Source organism: Nyctereutes procyonoides, unplaced genomic scaffold (assembly GCF_905146905.1).
Source record: "Nyctereutes procyonoides isolate TBG_1078 unplaced genomic scaffold, NYPRO_anot_genome, whole genome shotgun sequence".
NCBI classification, from domain to species: Eukaryota; Metazoa; Chordata; class Mammalia; order Carnivora; family Canidae; genus Nyctereutes; species Nyctereutes procyonoides.
Genome location: NW_026575125.1, coordinates 45,373,056 through 45,396,859, shown reverse-complemented (window position 1 = coordinate 45,396,859; position 23,804 = coordinate 45,373,056). Strand labels below are relative to the sequence as shown.

Here is a 23,804-nt window from a genome sequence, read left to right as displayed (position 1 = left end):
GGCAGATGCTTAACTGACTGAGCCACCCAGCTGCTCCTATCCATTTGTCTATTGAATGACACTTAGGCTGCTTCCATAATTTGGCTATTTTAAATAATGCGGCAATAAATATAAGGGTGTATATACCCTTTTGAATTAGTGTTTCTGTATTCTTTGGGCAAAATACCCACTAGAGTGATTACTGGATCATATGGTAGTTCTATTTTTATTTTTTTGAGGCACTTCATAGTGTTTTCCATAGTGGCTGCACCAGTTTCTATTCCCATCAGCAGTGCATAAGGGTTCCTCGTGGTGTGTTTGTCCACATCCTTGCCAACACTGGTTTCTTTTATTTTTGATTTTAGCCATTCTGACAGGTGTGAGGTGATATCTCACTATATTTTGGATTTGCATTTCTCTGGTGATGAGTGATGTTGAACATCTTTTCATGTGTCTGTTGGCCATGTGTATGTCTTCTTTGACATGTCTTCTGCCCATTTTTAAATTGGATTACTTGTGTTTTTTTGTGTTGAGTTTTGTAAGTTCTTTATATATTTTGGATACTAACCCTTTATTGGATATGTCATTTGCATATTAGTCTTTTCTATTTGCCAATATATTTTTTTTTAATTTTTAAAAAGACTTTATTTATTCATGAGAGACAGAGAGGTAGAGATATAGGCAGAGGGAGAAGCAGGCTCCCTGTGGGGAGCCCAATGCAGGACTCCATCCCGGGACTCCGGGATCACACCCTGAGCCGAAGGCAGACGCTCAACCACTGAGCCACTCAGGCATCCCTTTGTCAATGTTTTAAATGGGTGATGCTGCTTTGGGTTTGAGTAAATTAGTTAAATTTGCAGATACATCTTTTTTTTTTTTTCTGAGAAGGCTGTTGGCTAATTTTTTCTCTTGCCATCCAAAGAAGAGTACCCTATTGACAAAATATCCTTGGTTAAGCTCCCCACCTCTGCCAATGACCAGGCTTCTTGCCTAGGATAGGTCATTTCTTCCTTGGCACATGAGGTGTATGCCATTAGTTGCTAACCCACCTTAAGGTCCACGAAGGAATGCCCCACCTCTTGGCTGAATGGCAACATCTATGAGGCCTTCAGTGGCAGAGCCTCTGGGGCTCAGTCTTTCTCTCATGTGGCCCACAGCTCAGATGAAGTGATTCTGAAGCCCACTGGAAGTCAGCTGACTGTGGAATTTCTGGAAGAGAATAGCTTCAGTGTGCCCATCCTAGTCTTGAAGAAGGATGGATTGGGGATGACGTTACCCTCACCATCATTCACTGTGAGGGATGTGGAACACTATGTCGGTAAGCATCATGGACCCTTTTAACTGTGACATTGTTTATTCCCATCAAGTCCTGTGACTCTTCCCCTCCAGTTTACCTTTGCATTTCTTTTCAGTCATCTTGGAAATCTGAGGTAAAGTGATTTATCCAGAGTCATTCTTTGGCAAAACTAGAACCAAAATCCTGCTTTTCTTTTCCTTTTCCTCCTCATAGGCCACAACCCCCCCAGGCTGAGCACCACCCCCTCCCCCACCTTTTTCTTACCTGGGGAATTCCAGGGATCTTGGTGGTCTCTCTACTGTTGAGATGAGAAAACCTTTGACTTTCACCCTCATGTTCCAGTTGTCTTCTGGGCATGAGTTTTTGGAGATAGGAAGAGAAGTGAGAAAATTGGGCCCGGGCACGTGGATTATATCATGAGTGAGGCTGTATGTCAGGCTCTTCTGTTGCTCTAGCAGGCCTGGACCCAGCACATAGATCTAAGGAGAGTGTGAGGGATTCCTACCCCTGCCTCCCAAACATACACACACAAATATAGTGTCTGAGGTGAGAAGTTTTGAGTGTTTGTCCATTCTAGGGACAGGTGAGGAGGGGAGGGAGGCTTCCCTGGTCCAAGACCACTTGGTGCAGAACTCATCCCTTTATTCTAGGTTCTGACAAAGAGATTGATGTGATTGATGTGACCCGCCAGGCCGACTGCAAGATGAAGCTCGGTGATTTTGTGAAGTATTACTATAGTGGGAAGAGGGAAAAAGTCCTCAACGTCATTAGTTTGGAATTCTCTGATACCAGGTAGGAGGGACAGGGGTAAGTAAAAAGCATAACAAAGTCCTGGAACTTGTGATATACTGAGTATAAGTGTTCCTTTCCCTTCCTCTTGGTCGTTTCTTCCTTTGGGATGATGAGCTATTTTACACGTTCTAGGGTAGATGGGTCACATTATGACAACCAAATTGTGTTTCTCTTCTACAGTTTCTATCAATTGAATAGAGAATACAGTACCTATTTTAATTATTTTTTGTCTCCTTCAAGACCTAGGACAGCTTTCTGTGACCTTTTTTGGGATTTAGATTGTGGCATGGTCACTGTTTAACTCCAAGGATAGGTCCTCTGTTCCTGGAAATAGACTTGCTGAATTAATTACAAGTAGTTTCTCTAAGGATAAGGTTTCTTAGATTTAAAAGAAAAAAAAAGCTGATAATCTTTAAATGATTCTGTGTGGACTCATGCACTCAGTAGATACATGTAGTCTTCTCTGTGCTCAGAACTGTAGGAGATCTCCTAAAATTGTAACATATCTTTTTGCACTTAGAAAGCTACTGTCTGATTACTTTTTTAACTTTCAATTTTGACATTAGAGATTTACAGGAAGTTGCAAAAAATATGCAGAGAGGTCTTGTGTATTCTTAAGCTAGTTCCTGTGAATGGCAACATCTTACATAACTGTAGTACCATTAAAACCCTTGCTGTTGGTTTTAACATACGGAGTTAACAACCTGACGGAGTTAACAACCTGAGGATTTTTTTAAAAATGTATGTTTGAAACTCACTTCATATTGAAATACTATTTGAATTAGCTTCCAGAGGTACAGAGGGGAAAAAAAAATAGACAAAATTAGAACCAAAGGAAAATAAAAGTGGGAAAATAGAATGCATCTGGTGGGTATTCTGTACACAAAATATATGTATGAGTGTTTGGATAGTTGGTAGAGAAGGACTGTAGAGTTTTCTGTGAATTTCCTGAAGGTCAGGAAAGGGAGGGGAGTGCAAAATTATAAGGTTTGTGGTTTTATATAAGGTAAAAACACCCAGATGTTTGGGGGAAGCACTTCTTTACCTGAAACTGAGCCCTTGAGAGGTTTCTCTAATGGTTCCTCATAAAGAAGACACTATGAGATGGAGACAATACAATGATTGTTTTTGACCAATTGCCAAATAAGTGGACCCAGGTCAGGGGAGCTATGAGCATTTAGTGGAGGAAATGATCTCCTTTGACTGGGAAATGCTGTGGAGCTAGTACTTGGGACTTCTAGAGCTGAGTGGAATGAAGATGCTGACCAGACTTACAAAGATAAGGGTCTTATTGTCCTTGAGGAATTCTGTGGAAAGAGCTTCTTTTTCTTACTTGACTCTCACTGGGATGGGGAACATTTTATTCAGTCTTTAACCTTAAATTCCTAATCAACTGACATCTACTTTCCACCCCTTCCTTGCTAGGCTTTCTAACCTTGTGGAAACTCCCAAGATTGTTCGGAAGCTCTCATGGGTGGAGAACCTCTGGCCAGAGGAGTGTATATTTGAGAGGCCCAATGTGCAGAAGTACTGCCTCATGAGTGTGCGGGATAGCTATACAGACTTCCACATTGACTTTGGTGGCACTTCGGTCTGGTACCATGTCCTCAAGGTAGGAATGAATGTGACTTCTAGAGGCAGCCTGGCCTTGGGCCTCCCTGTTTGTTTCAGGTGGCACCACAAAATAGGCTGCTGAGGTCTAATCTGCCTCCCAGATTCTATTTGGGTGACATTTCCATATAACTACTCTATTGGGGTTGGGTACTTGGTGGATATGCCATATAAACTGTCTCTACAGTTTCGATGCTTAATATTTTTTTGAATAGCCTAAAGTTTTCTCTGACTGTTAGTCTTAATTAAGCCAATCCATACTTCTATCACTATGTATGGAAATGCCTGTATTTGCTGTATAAGTTCTTGGTAACATGAGAAATTTCCCCTCCCCCCATCTTTATTGAAGCATAATTTATGTATGATATAATTAGTCTATTCCAAGTGTATAGTTTGATGAGTTTTGACAATTATATGTAGTCACATAACTGCCACTATCATCAAGATAGAGTATATATGACAATTTTTTAAATATAAACTGTCCCATGGGTAGTTTCACTTTTAGTGGTTGTTAAAATTTTGTAATTAGCATATTGATTGTGAGTGACTATGGAAGGATTTTTGAAGTCTGGAAAACAAATTTCCTAAGTAATTTTTATTCTTTTCCACCATCATACTATTTATTTTTCTTATCCAAAATGCCAGGGAAAGAGCAGAAAATTTGGATATGGCTCTTGTCCAAATGATCATGAATCCTTTTTTTTATTTTTTTTTTAATTAATTTATTTATTTATTTATGATGGTCACACACAGAGAGAGAGAGAGAGGCAGAGACATAGGCAGAGGGAGAAGCAGGCTCCATGCCTGGAGCCCGACGTGGGATTCGATCTCAAATCTCCAGGATCACGTCCTGGGCCAAAGGCAGGCGCTAAACCGCTGCGCCACCCAGGGATCCCTGATCATGAATCCTAAACTAGTTGTTGCCATTGGTTTAGCATGAAATTAGAGCATGTAAATCACTATTATGCAAATGTTAGATTTAACTTTTTAATTTTATTTTGAGAGAGAGAGAACACAAGTAGGAAGGCCAGAGGGAGAGGAAGAGAGAATCTTAAGCAGACTCCGCACTGAGTGTGGAGCCCCTTGTGGAGCTTGATCTCACCACCATGAGATCATGACTTGAGCTGAAACCAAGAGTCAAACACTTAAATGACTCATTTAAGTGCCACTCAAGTGCCCCTAACTTTTTTTATTTTAAAATAATTCCTGTTTTATAGAAAAATTGCAAAATGGTAGAATTCCTCTGTGCCCTTCACTTAGATTTCCCAATGTCACCATTTTATTATATTCTTTCTCTAAAGCAAACATAATAGTTCTATTTTTTTCTAAAACTTTTGAGAGTGGTTACAGATGTGGTGTCTCTTTATCTGCTGATAAATCAGTGTATTTCTTGAAAACAAGGGCATTCTCTTATATAACCACAGTATAGTTATCAAATTCGGAAGATTGATATTGATATAATGCTATTATCTAACCTACAGATCTGATTCAAATTTCTTCACTTGTACAATAGGTAATTTTTAGTGTTGTTGCTTTTCTACATTGAAATTTATTTTCATGAAATACTGGTTAAACTAATCAAGCTGTAGGTTGGGGATATTTTCGTACTAGTGGGATTTTGTTTCTTTTCTGCCAAATAATCTATCTGATGATTGTCCAGGCAAAACATAATTAAGAAATAAAATGTTATTCCAACAGATAATCACTTAACATATAATCTTCTAGAAGTCCTTAAGCAATTACTGAACTTTAAAACTTTTATTAGCTTTGATTGCAAGTGTGAGAAGGAACATTCTCTGTAAACGGCATTTAAAGGCAAATTCAATTTTCTATTCATCAATAATGTGGATTTAAAATCTCCTAGGGAAAAAAAATCTCCTAGGGCTAGTAGTATTGATCTATTCATCTGTAGAAGCCATTTCTCATTTGGTATTGCATCTAAAATAGGAGCTTTGGGTGTACATTTGTCCTAAGTTGAACAATTTTGTTTGAAATGCCCTTTCCAAATAATTTTTGTCAATCTTATAGAAGCTGAAAAGCACAAAGTGTACTACAAAGGGACCTTTTGAAGTTTTTCAAGTTCACATAAAAATGATTCTTGGATAGGTTTGGGAAAGAATTCTGTCATATTACATGGTCTTGGGGCATGAGACAGAATATTCTTTTGGAGACCCTCTGGAGGATTTTTCTGGAAACTCTTGATATTTTTGGCACTTCAACCTCTTTTTATTTCAGGGTGAGAAGATATTCTACCTGATCCGCCCAACAAATGCCAACCTGACTCTCTTTGAGTGCTGGAGCAGCTCCTCTAACCAGAATGAGATGTTCTTTGGGGACCAGGTGGACAAGTGCTATAAGTGTTCCGTGAAGCAAGGACAGACACTTTTCATACCTACAGGTCTTCCCTGGGCCCCTCTGGGATGGTTTCAGGAGGGCAGGAAGAGAAAGGGAGGTTGTGACACCAGAGCCAACCCCTTCCCATGATGTATTGATCTGATTATGTGGGATATTCCTTCCATATCAGCTGACTCAGAACTGGACCTCAAGAAAATTCACATGATGGCCAGTGGGCAGCATGATTACTTGATGAGGCTGCAAGTGAGAAGGTCCAGGAAGAGGTTGATGGACTCCCTTGCACTGGGCTGATGTCACTTTGGTGGACAGAAAGAGAATATATCTCTCAGCCCCATGACTCTAGGGATAGTGGCTGGGAGGCTGGCAATGCAGGCTATAAATCAGAATGACCTGGAGTGAGGGTAGGACTTTTCCTCCCTAAACAATACATGCCTAGAATTATGAATTTGTAGGTCTAGGGTGGGATCTGAGTGTGTGTTTTGAAAAAGTGCTCTCAGTTGTCTCAGTTTGGGGAAGCTGACATCTTTATTGAGTTTTCCATGAACCCAGTATGTCTTTATCTATATAGATTTTCCTTGATTTTTTAATCTTCATTCTTTGATTTCAGAATTAACGTTAAATTTTCTCAAAACTGGTAGAATTCTCTAGTGCAGTCACATGGACCTGTAGATTTCTTTTTTGAGGTTTTAATTTAACATTTGATTTCCTTAAACTTCGGTAGGCTATTCAAATTATCTGTTTCATATAGAGTGAGCTATGGTAGTTGTACTTTTCAAGGAATTGGTCCATTTTATCAAAGTTGTCAAATTTATGTAGAGTTGTTTGTAGTATTTCCTTACTATCCTTTTGATGTCTTCCATGTCTTTACTGATATTCTCTGCTTCATTCCTGATATTAGTTATTTGTGCCTTCTCTTATTCTGTGTCAGTCTTGATGGAGGTTTGCCAATTTTTGAAGTTTTTAAAGAAACTTTATCTTTTGCTTTTATCTTTTTCCTTCCTTCTGCTTGCTGTCTTGAGACAGAAGCTTAGATTACTGATTTCAGATTTCCCTCTTTTCTAATGTAAGCATTTAGTGCTATAAGTCCCCCCTCAGCACTGATTTAACTGTCACATATTTTGATATATTGTATTTTCATTTTCATTTAGTTACATGTACTTTTAGAAAAATTGGATGTAATTCACACACCATAAAACTTAACATGTTAGGAGCGCCTGGATGGATGGCTCACTCCGTTAAGCACTGGACTCTTGATTTTGGCTCAGGTCATGATCTCAGGGTTGTGAGAAAGGGAATAAAGGGGAAAGGAGAAAAAATAAGTGGGAAATATCAGAAAGGGAGACAGAACATGGAAGACTCCTAACTCTGGGAAACGAACTAGGGGTGGTGGAAGGGGAGGAGGGCGGGGGGTGGGGGTGACTGGGTGGCAGGCACTGAGGTGGGCACTTGATGGGATGAGCACTGGGTGTTATTCTGTATGTTGGGAAATTGAACACCAATAAAAAATAAATTTATTATTAAAAAACAAGGGTGCAGTTCAGCTTTTTTTTTTTTTTTAGAGGAGAAAGGGGAGCAGAGGGAGGGGCAGAGGGAGATCTGATGTAGGCCCCACACAGAGTGCAGAGCCCCACATAGGGCTTGAACTCACAACCCTGGGCCATGACCTGAGCCATAGTCAAGAGTTGGACACCTAACCAACTAAGCCACCCAGGTGCCCCAGTGCAGTTCAGTTTTTTTAAAAAAATATATTTACAAGGTTGTGTATCCATTACCACTATCTAATACCAGGAAATTTTCATCACTTCAAAAAGAAATCCTGTACCCATTAGCAGTTATTCCTCATTCCTTCCACTCCTCCTCCCACCCCTGTCAACCACCTTTGTCCATTTTTTTAGATTTTTAAAATTTATTTGTGAGAGACACAGAGAGAGGCAGAGACATAGCCAGAGGGAGAAGCAGGCTCTACGCAGGGAGCCTGATGTGAGACTCGATCCGGGGACTCCAGGATCACGCCCTGAGCCAAAGGCAGACGCTCAGCCACTGAATCACCCAGGTGTCCCTTGTCCATTCTTTGTATATGGATTTGCCTGTTCTGAGTATTTCATATAAAAGGAATCATTCAGTATTTGGTCCTTTGTGTCTGGCTTTTTCACTCAGTAAAATATTTTCAAGGTTCATCCATGTTATAGCACTTGTCAGTACTTATTCTTTAAATGGCTGAATCATATGCCACTGCATAGATATACCACATTTTGTTTATCCTTTCAACATCTTAATAGATATTTGGGTTGTTTTCACTTTTTGACTGTAATGAATAATGCTGCTGGGAACAATCATGTATGAGTTTTTGTGTTAATGTATAATTTCAGTTCTCTTGGGTACATACCTACAAAAGGAATTGCTGAGTCATATGTTAACTCTGTTTTAACTTCTTGAGGAACTGCCAAAATGTTTCTAAAGCACCTACACCATTTTACAGTCCCACTAGCAATTTATGAGGGTCTCAACTTTTCTACATCCTCCCCAACACTTGTTCTTGTCTGTCTTTGTGATTATAGCCATTCTAGTGCATGTGAAGTGGTATCTCATTGAGATATTAATTTATGTTTCCATAATGACTGTAAATGTTGAACATTTCATGTGTTTATTGGACATTTGTATATCTTTTTATGTAGAAGTGTCTATTCAAAACTTGCCCATTTTTTAATTAGGTAATTCGTTTTTTTTATTATTGAGTTGTAGAAGTTCTTTATATATTTTGGTTATTAGACCGTATCATCATATATGTGATTTGAAAATATTTTATCTCTTGTCACTTTCATGAGAGTGTCCTATGAAGAACAAAAGTCCAGTTTATCTACTTTTTTTTATCTACTTTTTAAAAAAGATTTTATTTAGGGATCCCTGGGTGGCGCAGCGGTTTGGCGCCTGCCTTTGGCTCAGGGCGCGATCCTGGAGACCCGGGATCGAGTCCCATATCGGGCTCCCGGTGCATGGAGCCTGCTTCTCCTTCTGCCTGTGTCTCTGCCTCTCTCTCTCTCTCTCTCTCTCTCTCTCTGTGACTATCATAAATAAAAAAAAATAAAAATAAATAAAAAATTAAAAAAAAAAGATTTTATTTATTCATGAGAGACACACAGAGAGAGGCAGAGACATAGGCAGAGGGAGAAGTAGGCTCCCCAAGGAGAGCCTAATGCAGGACTCCATCCCAAGACCCTGGATCACAAACTGAGCCAAAGGCAGATGCTCAACCACTGAGCCACCCAGGTGTCATCTCCTTTTTTCTTTATTTGCTTGTACTTTTGGTGTCATATCTAGGAGATCATTGCCTGATTCATAATTTAAGGTCATGAAGATTTACCTTTGTTTTCTTCTAATAGATTTGTAGTTATGGTTATTACATTAGGTCTTTTATCCATTTCAAGTCAACTTTTGCATATGGTATGAGGGAAGGGTCCAATTTCATTCTTTTTCATGTGGCTGTCCAGTTGTCCCAGAATCATTTGAAAAGACTATTATTTCCCCTTTGAATTGTCTTGCTACCTTTGTCCAAAATTAATTGACCATAGATGTATTGATTTATTTCTGGGCTTTGAATGAATTATATTCCATTGATCTTTATGTCTATCCTTATGACACTATCACACTATTTCAATTACTCTACATTTGTTGTATTTTTTTATTTACTTTTTTTTGTAAGTTTTAAAGGAAGGAACTGTTAGCCCTCCAACTTGGTTCTCCATTGTCTTTATTTTGTTGAGTCCATCTGTTTCATTATTTATTTCAGATATGGTATTTTCCAGTTCTAAAATTTCCATTTGTTTCTTATTTATATCTTCTTTTTCTTTTTTCTTTTTTTAAATTTTTATTTATTTATGATAGTCACACACAGAGAGAGAGAGAGGCAGAGACATAGGCAGAGGGAGAAGCAGGCTCCATGCACTGGCAGCCCGACGTGGGATTCAATCCCAGGTCTCCAGGATTGCACCCTGGGCCAAAGGCAGGCGCTAAACCGCTGCGCCACCCAGGGATCCCTATATCTTCTTTTTCTTATTTTATTTCAAGCATGTTTATACTTGTTCATTGAAGCATTCTTATGATAGCCCCTTTAAAATTGTCATATAGAAAAAAAAATAAAATTGTCATATAGGGATGCCTGGCAAGCTCAGTCAGTTAAGCATCTGCCTTCAGTTTAGGTCATGGTCTCAGGGTCCTGGGATTGAGCCAAGCATCAGCCTTCCTGCTCAGTGGGGAGTCTGCTCGTCCTTCTCCCTCTGCCTCTCCCCCAATTGTGTGTGCGTGCTCTCTCTCTCAAATAAATAAATAAAATAAAATAGTCATATAGTTTTAACATCTTTGTCTAATATTATATTGTATAATTCTGGATTTTCTTTTCTGTTGCACAGATCTGTTTGTCTATTCATATATCAATATCATGTTGATTTGATTACATTGGTTTTATATAGAATGTTTAATATATGGTGAGACAAGTTACCTTCCCCCACACCCATCTGCTTTTCTCTTTCATAGTTTTCTGTGCCCAGGTATTTATTCATTTATTTATTCATCTTTGAATCCTTTGCCTAATAGAGTGTCACATAATACCTTTTCGACCCTGGGCACTTAATAACTGTTTGATGAATTGAATTTGCCTATCAGAGATTTGAATTGTATTAATTCACTTATTGGTATGAAGTCCCATGAACTGGGTATAATCGAGTTTATAAGCATTGCATATCTACTGAATCCTCCGACATTGGGCTAAGTGCTAGAGACAAAAGATCAATAGGCCATTTCAGTATCATGTTTTGAATATTTTTTTGTTTTGAATATTTTATATGTTTTTGAATGTTATATAAATGGAATCATACTAGATAATAATTCTCAACTTGCTTTTTCTTCTGAACACTATTATGAGATTCACGTTGATACATGTTCACTCATGTTACTTACTTTCCAGTATTCTGTTGTATGAGTATATGGCAATTTATCCATTCTCCAGTGGATGTACATTTCATGAAGGATTTTGTGTGGGGATGACATGGACAGATTTATTTTTATTTATTTATTTATTTATTTATTTATTTATTTATTTATTGTATTTTAGATCTGTCATTTAGGGTTGAGATGTGGAGGATAGATTTCAGAGATTGAGATTAGTATAGAGAGCAGTGGTTTGCAAACACTTTGGACTCAGGACCCCTTTATACTCTTTAATATTACTGAGGACCCAACAGAGTTTTTATTTATGTGGTTTATATTCATCAGTATTTACCGTATTATAAATTAAAACAGAAAAATTCAAAATACTTGTTTATTAATTGAGAAATTATAATCTCATTATGTGTTAGCATGAATAATTTTTATGAAAAATAACTTTTCAAATAAAAATCTAGTGGGAAGAATGGCATTTACATTTTTGCAAATCTTTTTAATGTCTGGATTAATAGAAAATGACTGGATCCTCAAATCTGCTTCTGCATGTTGTGATATCCTGTCATTTACCCTCTGGAAAACTCCACTGTATACCTGTGAGAGAATGAGGGTAAAAAAAGACAACCTTTTAGTATTATCAAGGGCATAGTTTTGACCTTGCTAGGCTCTCAGGGAGTCTCAGAGTCCCAGCATTCCCTGGACCATACTTTGAGAACCACTGGTGTAGAGAAGCCAGTTTGAGGCTGTTGCAAGTAGCCTAGGTGACAGATAATGAGGGATCTGAACCAAGGCATTGGTAGGAGGGATGGATGGATGGATGGATGGGGAAAGGGAGATGAATATGAGAAAGGTTTAAGAAGAAAAATTAGGTCTCAGAGGGCAGTGTAGAGTCAAGGGCAAGGAGAATGATTGAGTTCCAACTAGATGCATACTTTACAACCAACCTGTGAAGTAGATGTTTAGCTAGAAAATGGCAGACTTTGAACTCAGGTTTGTTCAGCACAAGAGCTCTTTGTTTTATTTAGTTAAAAGGGAGAGACTTGGCAAGGAGGTGATGCCCTTTTAAGAGATGAGAGAGAAGATGGTTGAGGCAGCAGAGAGACTTGAAGTCGAGGGGGGGGGAAATAGGAATTTAATAACCCCATATAAGTTGGTCCAGTTCAGGTTTCTAATGGTGGCAGCATAGGTGATGGGAGAGTGGAGGAGCCAGAACTTTGAGTCAATGCTGGCTTGCCTGCTCTAAGGAGTTGTGTTTGAGCTGAGTGGGACAGTGCTGTCCAGAGGAAGTAAGGCACTCTGCCAGCTATGATTTTGTCATGTTACACTGCAGGATGGATCCATGCTGTGCTGACCCCCGTGGACTGCCTCGCCTTTGGAGGGAACTTCTTACACAGCCTTAACATCGAAATGCAACTCAAGTGAGTGCTGAAGCCATTGTGATCCCACGTTGGCCATTCCCATCTGCTGGGGTCCTTGGGTTCTCCCCTCTAGTGAGGAGTGCAATATAGAGGATGCGAGATGATCAGAAAGAAATAGATATTGGTTCCTGATAATGATCAGTGTGAGGATGAATACCCCTTCCTCACTTAGTCATTTATGTGACTTTGGGCAAGTCCCATAACCTTTGAGCTCAAGTTCCCTAACCTACAAAGTTGGATTTGACTGGGTAGTGGTGATGATTAGAGTTAATGAATACAAAGCATTCAGAACAATACCTGATACATAGTAGGTGCTCAGTAAACAGGATCTCTGTTGTCATGTGCTTCTTCTAGAGCCTATGAGATTGAGAAGCGGCTGAGCACAGCAGACCTCTTCAGGTTTCCTAACTTTGAGACCATCTGTTGGTATGTGGGAAAGCACATCCTGGACATCTTTCGAGGTATGGATCCCTTTGCCAGCTGCCCCTTTTGCCCTGCTTCCCTGGGTCTGAGCATGCATGCATGTGTATGTACATGCACATAACCGTCACCTCAGTGAAGATGCAGTACTGTTCCATCACCACAGAGATCTCCCTAGTGTGCTACTCCTTTATAGTCTCACCTACGCATTCCCCTTGCACTGTCCATAACTTCTGGAAACTGCCAATCTGTTTTTCCATCTCCATAATTTTGTCATTAAAGGATGCTATAAAAATGGAATCATATAGTGTGTAATCTTTTGAGATTGGCTCTTTTACTAAGTATAATGAAAGGTAGAGTGCTGATTTTAACTTTATTTAGCAAAGGTGGGTGAGAAAATTGAATCACAGTGAAATTATCCCTATTTCCTGCTAATTGAAGACTAAATCTGGACAGTCTGTTTCCTGAATGTGCTTTCTGGGGATGGGGACAAGGCCCAGTCCTGACCATCCTGGCACCATTGTGTTGGTTCCCAGGTAGAAGCCAACCTGCTGGGATTCCTCTTTCCTGGTCTATTTTGAAATAGAGCAGCTCCCTTGTTCAGACCTGGGATTCTTCAGGATAACTTGACCATAAGGAATCAGCATTTTAAAGTTGCAAAGAACTTCAGAGGCCAGGGTGCCTGAGTGACTCAATTGGTTAAGCATCTGATTCTTGGTTTCAGCTGAGGTTGTGAGATCAGGCCCCCTATTAGGCTTTGCGCTCAGTGGGAAGTCTGCTTGAGATTCTTTCACCTTCCTCCCTAATCCCTCCACTCCTCACCCTGCTCATGTGCGTATGCACATATTCTCTCTCTCTCTCTCTCTCTCTCTCTCTCTCTCTCACACAAATAAATAAATAAATAAACAAACAAACTTTAAAAAAAGAACCTCAGAGGCCGGTGAGTAGAGTTTCCTTCCCACTACTTCAAGCCCTCATTCTGCCACCTATTCAGGTTATCACTCAAGTGTTCAGTCAGAGGCTAGATGACTAACCACTTATTACCTGTTCTGAACAGTTTAGTTCAGTAGAAAATTCTGTATTGAGCCAAAATTTGGCTTTTTGTCATAACCTCCTCCTGGAGTAACTTAGAATAAGGGTATTTATTAATGGCCCTTCAGATCTATGTAGGTGGCAATCATGGTCCTCCTGAGTGGTTACTTTCTCTGTCAAGAGTCAGACAACCTCCAGTGTGGTAGAAGGAACACAGGCCTCAGATTTAGATAGACACAGCTTCAGTTTTGTGCCCTTGGTTAAGTCTTTTTGCCTCTTTGAGCCTTCGTTTCCTGAACTGTAAAGTGAAGATGATGATATTTGGCTTAGAGGGTGGGTATAAGGATTAAATGAAAGAGTAGATATTAGATGTCTGGCATGTAGAAGGTACTCATTAAACGAACAGTATTATAAGAACTGAGATCTGGGGTTGTGCTTAGAACCTTGAGCATTTTTTCTGGTTGCCTGAAAAAAAGTAACAATTCCTTCACTTCCCGGCGTGGCTTCATTGACCTTCTGCCTTCCTCTTGCCCCATTTAGGTTTGCGAGAGAATAGGAGGCATCCAGCGTCCTACCTGGTGCATGGTGGCAAAGCTCTGAACTTGGCCTTTAGAGCCTGGACAAGGAAAGAAGTAAATATACACTTTTCTCTATGTCCTTAGAGTTTGCCCTCAGTAGGCACTGGCTTTGGGTATCTACCAAAAGATGCTTTGGGGAAGTAGAAGAGATGGGGGAGGCTTGTGGGCTCCTGGGGTTAGAATGGAGGACTGGGCTAGGACTCCTTGGATTACATTTTCAAACCTTTTGTTCTGATTATAAAAAGAAATTAGAAAGACTACAGAAGAGTATGAGAAGGGAGAAACATCACCTGTAATTTTAACACTCGGAATTAACATTAACATTTGGATATATTTTCTTCTGGTCTTTTTTATATGCATTTAAGAAACATGATTGCTATCACTCTGTACATACAATTTTGTATCTGAATTTGTTGACTTGTGTTCATTTTCCTGTGTCATCAAAGTTCTCCATTGTTAATAGCTAAATGATATTCTTTTGCAGGGATGTACCATCCTTACCTAACCACTTGTTTATTGTTGCTTTATTTATTTGTGGGGTAGTTACAGAAAATCATACAGTGTCTATTTGCACCAACCTTTGTCCCTCATCTCTTGACTGTTGCTTCAGGATGGATTCCTAGAAGAGCAATTATTGGCTCAAAGTATATGAAAAAATGTAAGGCTCTTGATGCATACTGCCAAAAAGGCTTTTTAGAAATACACCAATATCCATCTGTCCAATTGAATACTAAACAGCTATAAAAGAGATTAAGGAAGTTTTCTCTATACTGATTTGGAAAGATCTCCAGAATTTGTTAGCTAGAGGCATAGAACCATGTGGATGATGTGCTACCTTATGTGTTAAAAGGGGGGAAATAAAAATTATATTTTTATGTGCTGAGGACACAATCTGGAAGACAGTAATAAAAGTGATTACCTGTGGGTATGGGCTAATGGGACTGATGGCAGGGACAAATATATATTGAGGCTTTTCAATATATATCTTTTTATATTTGATTTTTGACCTATGTAAATGAATTACCTACTCAACATGTTGACTTTAAAAAAAACAATTTTAAGAAATGCAACAAAACAGAAGAAATATCAAGATGTTCTCTTATGCTTTTGATATTCTTCATAGACTTTCCCCCCTGCATACAGTGTCCCAAGGAGACCTTTTAGCCATTTTAGGCTTAACCTGCATAGTCTCCCCATTTCTGTTGCCAACTTTCCCCTCAGACATCATTGGACTTCATGTTTTGGGACTTCTCTTCTCCCTGGACATACCTGCATCTGGGCCTTAGCCTACTCTTCTATTTCTCCACATCGCTCAGGTGTGGCTACCTTCTGACCACTGCCCCCCACCCCGCCTCCCGACCATGAAGTGACCTTCAGAGTGACTCTGTCCCAGGAACAAGAAAGGAGAGGGATGAGTCCTCAATACTCATACCTTGAGCCAGGATGACCCCAAATAGCATGGCCAAGGGGAGCTGAAGAAGAGTAGGACACAGATCTGAGGAGCCCATTCTCATGGAAGTAGTCTTTTGTGAAGATTACTTCCATGGGAGGTACTTGCTCCCTCACCTTTCCAGAGCCACTGGGCCTGGAGGAGGGAGCTATTAAATTTATCCAGCTAGATCACGTGGATCCTCAGACCCTACCCCTATCCAGCCACCAAAATAGATTCCAGATAGATTAAAAGAATTAAAGTGATAAAGAATCAAACCATGGGAAATAAGGTAATGCTGAGGATTTTTTTTTATCAGTCCTCTGGATACAGAAGTGAAGTGAACACTGGTAGAAGAAATCACAAGGGAAAAGCTTGAGAGATCTGTCTACCTAAAGATGGAAATCTCGAGGACTCAAAAAGATTGCAGACAAATTAAAAGAGACCTCAAGAGATCCCAACCTGGGTTGCTGTTGAGCTAGCCATGGCCCTGTAGGTGCTCAGCACTGAGCTCTGTCCTCACAAGTGGAGAGACTGGGTTGTCCCCAGGGATCTCCCCCAGGTCCTTGACTTTTTTGAGGGGTGTGGCTCCTCACCGAGTTCCTCACACCCCTTTACACTGTCCTTTATCAGATAGAGGTTTTGCAAACATTTCCCTGCAGTCTCTGATTTGTCTTTACAGTGTTTTTCAAAAAAGTTTTTGTTTTTTAGAAACCCGATTTATCAGTTGTTTTTCTTTTATGGTTCATGCTTTTTGTGTCCTCAGAAATCTTGATCTAACCCAAGGTTGCAAAGATTTTTGCCTCTGTTTTCTTCTAAAGCTGTTATAATTTTAGATTTTACATTTTAGCCTTTGATCCATTTTGAGTTTATGTGTGTGACAAGATATGGATTGAGGTTCTTTTTTTTGCATACGGATATCCAGTTGGTCCAGTACCGGTTGTTAAAGAGACTACCCTTTCTCCATTAAATTACCTTGGTACCTTTGTCAAAAATCACTTGTCTGTTTATGTGTGGGTCTATTCCTCATGCCTTTTGTTTGACAGGCTCTGCCAGACCACGAGGATGAGATTCCGGAGACAGTGCGGACCGTACAGCTCATTAAAGATCTGGCTAGGGAGATCCGCATGGTGGAAGTAAGAAGCAGGGGCACAGGGGAGGCATTTGGGAAGGGCTCAAGGCTCAAGTGGTATGTCAGGCTTCTTCAGTTGACTTGAGAGCTCAGGGGAAGGGTTGGCAAAACCCCACCAAGGACTCTATTTACTCATTTATTTATTTATTAATTTAAATAATTATCATGGGCCTCCAGGGTGCCTCACATTAGGCTAGGTGCTTACAATACATAAATAATTCATTGCCCACAAAGAACTCAGAATCTTGTAGAAGACCCTGGGTAAAGTCCATTGCCTAAGCCTCAGTTTCCTTGTTTCTAAAGTGGGGATAATTACACCTACTCAGGGGTTGTTAAAATAAGGTGACACAGGCTGAGCACTTGAGTATAGTACTTGCAATGTAGTAAGTGTTCAATAAATTCTGATGGTGGGTCATGATAGTGGTGGGTGGTGGAGGTCATAGTAGGAGTTGTTGGTATTAATATTTTGACTCAGTCTCTGCCTTCTACAAAATGACAATTCTCCCAGATTAAACATGATTACAAAGGCATTTTTTAACAGGTGGCTTATACCATGAGGCAGTAAGGTATAGATGGTAAGAGACTCAGAGAGACGGATTCTGGTTCCTGCTCCTTCACATGCAAGCCTTTCAGAGCCTTAGTATACTTATCTATAAAGGGAGAATGTAAAACTACCTTTTCAGAGTTTTGTTAAGATCAAGAGCTAATGTATGTAGAGCCCCTGCACAGTGCCTGGCAGAGTAAGTACTCAATAAATGTGAACCATTGTTATTAATAGACTTTGTAGCAAAGAGAGAACTTGGTGTGGGCTGGTGAAGTAGCAGAGGCACCAGAGGACAATTGGACTTAAGGAAGTTTAAACTCTCCTTTAGCTTAGAAGCTTCAAATTTCCATTTAGCACTCAGGATATAGGCACTAAATCTATGCTGAAGGGTAGTCAGACTGAGCCACTGGGAAGTTGGGCTTCTAGCCTCACTGTGTGCAGCATGTTTTACTGCTTACACCATAGCTTACATTGTCCACCTCCTACCTCCTTTTCCTCCATTCCTATCTGTCAGAATCCTTCAGATTTTAGTTACAGGACCTACCTTTTCTCCAGCTCTTTCCACTTACATCAATTTTGTATATACAAAACTTTAGGCTCATTAAAAAAAGGATGTAGAGATGGATCATGTCTGGTCCATTGGCTTTCAAATGTTTTAAAGTGATGGAACCATTTTTTTCCCTCCATCAAATGAAATCTTACATGGAAGGTCAATAGACAACCAATCAAAGCACAGCTGATGTGAATAAGGTGAAGGCAAGAGGCTTAGACCTCCACATGTTCCTCTTGTTTGCCTTCCACCCACCTCCAGTCTTCAGGGATCCTCCCAAGAAATTCAAAGGAGCCACGGGGCATCTTTGAAAACCACCTTTCTAGTCTGCTCCTTTAATTTTACAGCTGAGCAAACAGAGCCTTAGTAGTCAGATCACTTACCTGAGGTCACAGAGCTAGCTAGTGGCAGAATTGGAACTAGACCCTGTCTTGAATCCTGCAGTCCTTAGGGTTGGAACCACACAGTTTAGGACTCAAGTATTTTCTGTCTCACGCCAGCTGCATTTGGAGTCTACTCCAATTTTGACAGTAGTGCTGGGCTTTTCCTCTGCTCGTCTTCTCCTTACTTGTTGATGACTGAGTAAAGAAATGCCACCCAGTAAATTCTTGATGATGAACTCACTGTGAAAAAACTAGGGTGTGCATCTAGAGGTGGAGCATCTGTAAGCTGCTTCCATGGCATTACTGCCAGTGCCATGAATAGACCACTGCTCTTAGCATAGAGAGAACCTTTGAGTAAGCTCTAACCCCCTCGTGTACTAATACTCTTGTAGGATATCTTCCAACAGAACGTTGGGAAGGCGAGCAATATCTTTGGGCTGCAGAGGATCTTCCCAGCTGGCTCCATTCCCTTAACCAGGCCAGTTCATTCCACTTCAGTATCCATGTCCAGGCTGTCACTGCCCTCCAAAAGTGGTTCAAAGAAGAAAGGCCTGAAGCCCAAGGAACTCTTCAAGAAGGCAGAGCGAAAGGGCAAGGAATGCTCAGCCTTGGGGCCTGCTGGCCAATTGAGCTATAATCTCTTGGATACATACAATCATCAGGCACTGAAGACAGGCTCTTCCCAGAAAGCAAAGGTGGGTGCTGGCCCATGGGTTCAGCCCAGCCCCTTTGGGTCCCTTGGAAGAGCAGGGTATCAAAAGGATTGTCTTGTATTCCCACCTCCCGTAGGGCCCCTGGTGTTAGGCTACCAGTCCCACTCATTTAACAGGCATTTATTGAGACCTTGTCTGTGCTGGGCACTGTGATAGGTGCTGTGAATGTAACCCTCAAGAGACTGACAGTCTAGTGAGAAAGACAGGCATGAAAACAAATGAGTGCAATGAGGTATTATAAATGCCATATATGGGACCCTCAGACACAGAGGGGGGGATGAGTTTATCTGAGCAGGAGTGATGGTCAGGAGCTTTTCTCAGCAAACATGACTATCTGAGCTAAATCTGGAAATGCTGGATGGGAGTAACATTTAAGAATATGGTACGTGAGTGTCAGGTTGGAGTCTTGAACAGGTCCTTAAGAAAAGCCCTTCTCCAGAACTCCACCTTGCTTCAAGATTGTGATGCTCTGCATGGGCATGTGAAGATGCTCTCCCCACTTTTTGGGGAACACGTTTTACAAGATTGATAGGTTCCCCCCGAGGTAGCCACACATTCTCAGCCTCCTGTTCTTGTGATGATTTGGGGTGGGAGTGGGGAACAGTGTAGCAGGAGGCCTTGGTTCAGGTGGTTTTTAACAGTGAACTCAACCAGTGAAACCAAAAGGAACTGGTCATCCTGATTCACATGAGAGTCCCAGACAGGTGACAACTGAGCCTCCTCCTCCTGCAGTTCAACATCACTGGTACCTGCCTGAATGACTCAGATGATGACTCACCAGACTTGGACCTTGATGGGAATGAGGGTCCGCTGGCCCTGTTGGTGTCTAATGGCAGGTAAGATGGGAAGAAGGAACACAGAGATACTGGGACTCAGTGGCAACATGTCACTGAGATAGAGCATGGAATTGGGACCCGGGGCTGGGACATGGGTGGGGGAGGGACTGCACTTGGGGAAATACCCATATATTATCAGATATCGCTTAGTTCAGAGAACCATGGTGTGTTGGGGGAGAGGCCTGGAATCTAATTGGCAGTCTGAGAAAAGTCTTGTATAAGTTGTAGAAATTTCAGCAAGTCAGTGGGTCAGAACCACTGGCAGAAATAAAAGGGAATATAGCATACTGATTAAGAGCATTAGTTGTTTTTATATATCTTCTGCTGTTAGGGTTTTAGGAATTTTGCAGAAGTATTTGCACAGGTGTGTTAAGAGAAATGTTCAGTGTTCATAGCATCATTGTAATAGAAAGTAATTATAATTGTGTTTATCAATAAGGGTTGGTTAAATGAATTATGGTACCTCTATAGGATAGAATACCATGTAGCTGTTAAAGTGAATAAATTTAATATCTGTTGACATGAAAAGGTGTCCAAGACGTATTCTTAAGTGAAAAAAATCAGGTTACAAAATAATACATAGTAATAGTTCCATTTTAATTTTTTAAAAAGGTGTGTGTGCACATGTGTTTGTGTGTGTGTGTGCTTGTGTAGAAAAGCGGCATACAGACTTCCTTATTTTTAATTTAATTTTTATGAGGAGGTTTAAAATTTAATATATGCTGTTTAAAATTGCAGAAGTATGTAACAATACATAGTGAAAAATTTTATCCCCCCCCGTCCGTGTTCCCCAGTTCCCCTCCCCATGGACGACCAGTGTCAATAATTTTCTTCTAGAGATAATCATATGTATTCATGCAAATAAATATATTCATTATATATTTTATACTTGTCACACCAAACTTGTAACAATAGTTATCTCTGGAAAGTAGGATAGTAGGGGAACCAGGAGAGGAAATTTTCACTTCAGTAGCATTTGGATTTTGTACAAGAAGCATGTATTACTTTTCTTTTTTATTTTATTTTATTTTATTTTATTTTAATTTTTTTAAATAAATTTATTTTTGTCAATATACAGAATAACACCCAGTGCTCATCCCATCAAGTGCCCCCCCTCAGTGCCCGCCACCCAGTCACCCCCACCCCCTGCCCACCTCCCCTTCCACCACCCCTAGTTCATTTCCCAGAGTTAGGAGTCTTTCATGGTCTGTCTCCCTTTCTGATATTTCCCACTTAGTTTTCTCCTTTCCCCTTTATTCCCTTTCACTATTTTTATATTCCCCAAATGAATGAGACCATATAATGTTTGTCCTTCTCCGATTGACTTATTTCACTCAGCATAATACCCTCCAGTTCCATCCACGTCGAAGCAAATGGTGGGTATTTGTCATTTCTAATGGCTGAGTAATATTCCATTGTATACATAAACCACATCTTCTTTATCCATTCATCTTTCGAGGGACACCGAGGCTCCTTCCACAGTTTGGCTATTGTGGACATTGCTGCTATAAACATCGGGGTGCAGGTGTCCCAGCGTTTCATGGCATCTGTATCTTTGGGGTAATGTGAACTGTGTGGAGGTTCCTCAAAGAGTTAAAAATAGATCTGCCCTACGACCCAGCAATTGCATGTATTACTTTTCTTAAAATAATTTTTAACAGAACATTTTCTAAAAGATTAAAACAAAAGCATTCACAACAAAAAAACACAGGCTTGGGAATCAGTCCTGAGTTTGAATCCCAGCCCTGATGCAAATTCACTGTGTGTGATCAATCTTGGCAAATTAATTAACCCTGCACCTCAGTGTCCTCATTATATCTCTTCTATAGATAAAGCTTACCCTAGGGTTGTTGGAGGACTAAATAAGGTAATGTATGTGAAGTCCTTATCACAAGGCCTAGCACATAGTAAATGCTTAATCCGTGGTAGCTCTTATAAATAAAATGATGAAGATGAAAAGTGATGGTGATGATGGTATGGGTATAGCCAGAAGCTAAGCAGATCATCAGAAATCCTGAAACATGTAGGGAGGCAGAGGAAGACAGTAAGAGTGATCATCTGGACCCCCAGAATACCAGACAGGAACAGTTAAGAACCAAGTAAAGTATGAACAGCATAGGAAGGAACACAAATGCCAAGGATACCTTCGTCGCATTTTTTTGTGGGGAAAAAGGATCCCAAGGGCAAGTAGAGTAGGTCCACCTGGCTGGAAAATAAGGGAAAAGGAAGTGTGAGATTAGGGCAGATTCTGAAAGCAGCAGAGCTATTCTTGGGATTTGAGAACCAAGTTGCTAAACAACAGACTGTTGAACGTTGCCTTGGTCCATGATAGGTCTCCTGAGGAGGAGAAAATTGAGAGTCCCTTTTTTAATTAATTAATTAATTTATTTATTTATGATAGTCACAGAGAGAGAGAGAGAGAGAGAGAGAGAGAGAGAGAGAGAGAGAGAGGGAGGCAGGCAGAGACACAGGCAGAGGGAGAAGCAGGCTTCATGCACCGGGAGCCCGATGTGGGATTTGATCCCGGGTCTCCAGTATCGCGCCCTGGGCCAAAGGCAGGCGCCAAACTGCTGTGCCACCCAGGGATCCCCGAGGGTCCCTTTTTAAAAATTTAAATTCAATTTGCCAACATATAGTATAATACCTAGTGCTCATTCTATCAAGTGCCCTCCTTAGTGTCCTAGGGGTTCAGCCTGTAATGGCTGTTGAGGACACAATGAAACATTTTCCCCTTCCCCACTAGCCTTCTTTATGCTGCTTCTGTTACCTTCTGCAGCTGCCAGAGACTGCTGTTAAGTGAACCTAGAGAGACAAGATAGAGAAATATTTACAGACCATATGATATTATGTCTGGGCTTTTCTCCAAAATAATACAGTGTCCTGCAGAGGACTGAGGTACAAATTAAACAAGATTTGCTGTGTTGATAATTAATGAAACTTAGCTGAGTGAAAGGTACATAAGAGTTATACTTTTATATTGTTTATGTTTGACATTTTTCATATTTAAAAGACCAGCGTATAAATAGCTACCACTTATTGAGCTCCTGGCTCTGCATCAGACTTTATCTAAGCTGTTTAGTACATTATTTTATTTAATCCTCACAACAACCCTGAAAGTTAAATGTTGCTATCCCCATTTTATTAATGTGGAAACTGAGGCCCAGAGAACTTAATGATAAGGTTAGCTAGCATTGGGCGCTTGCCATGTCTTGGTCTCTGTATTAGCTCATTTGATCCTCCTAAAACCCTGTGAGGTAGAAAATAGGTCAATTTAATGTCAGCCAATTTACTGAAAGCTAGTTCACCAAATAACTGCTGAATGTATGTATCAAGTATACTGATTTACCAAAAACTTGTTTTTTTTTTTACCTATACGATTTATTTCAGCAGTTTGTACTGGTTAATGTTGTTTACCATATCTGACAGGATTATTTAAGCCATTTTTTTAGTTCCATTTCTTTTATATGTATTTTAACAGCTTTTTTTAGGTATACCCTACATACCTTACAATTAACCTGCTTTAAGTATACAATTAAATAACTTGTAGTAAATTTGAAGAACATGCAACTATCACTGCAATCCAATTGTAGAACACTTCTATCACCCCAAAAAGATCCCTCTTATTCACTTATCATTAGTCTTTTGGTTCTCTTTCCCAGGCCCAAGGAACCACTAATTTACTTTCTGTCTCTATATTTGCCTTTTCTAGACATATATAAATGGAATAATATAATATGTGGTCTTCTATGTCTGGCTTTTCACTTAGCACAATGTTTTTAACGTTCATGCATGATATAGTG

The 23,804-nt window shown here is 40.1% G+C and overlaps 1 protein-coding gene across 5 annotated transcripts in view; it reads left to right on the top strand.

Moving 5' to 3' along the window:
* The window catches only part of PHF8 (PHD finger protein 8), a 96,048-nt gene that overhangs the window by 27,937 nt on the left and 44,307 nt on the right, over window positions 1-23,804 (top strand). For 4 of the 5 annotated variants that reach the window (XM_055337763.1, XM_055337760.1, XM_055337762.1 and 1 more), the window contains 10 exons: window positions 1,137-1,297; window positions 1,927-2,068; window positions 3,494-3,680; window positions 5,915-6,077; window positions 12,300-12,387; window positions 12,742-12,848; window positions 14,380-14,471; window positions 16,893-16,982; window positions 18,848-19,150; window positions 19,901-20,004. In XM_055337763.1, the coding sequence (XP_055193738.1) occupies window positions 1,137-1,297; window positions 1,927-2,068; window positions 3,494-3,680; window positions 5,915-6,077; window positions 12,300-12,387; window positions 12,742-12,848; window positions 14,380-14,471; window positions 16,893-16,982; window positions 18,848-19,150; window positions 19,901-20,004 (1,437 nt within the window). The remainder of the gene's footprint in view (window positions 1-1,136; window positions 1,298-1,926; window positions 2,069-3,493; window positions 3,681-5,914; window positions 6,078-12,299; window positions 12,388-12,741; window positions 12,849-14,379; window positions 14,472-16,892; window positions 16,983-18,847; window positions 19,151-19,900; window positions 20,005-23,804) is intronic. The other variant, XM_055337765.1, reaches the window with a different exon arrangement.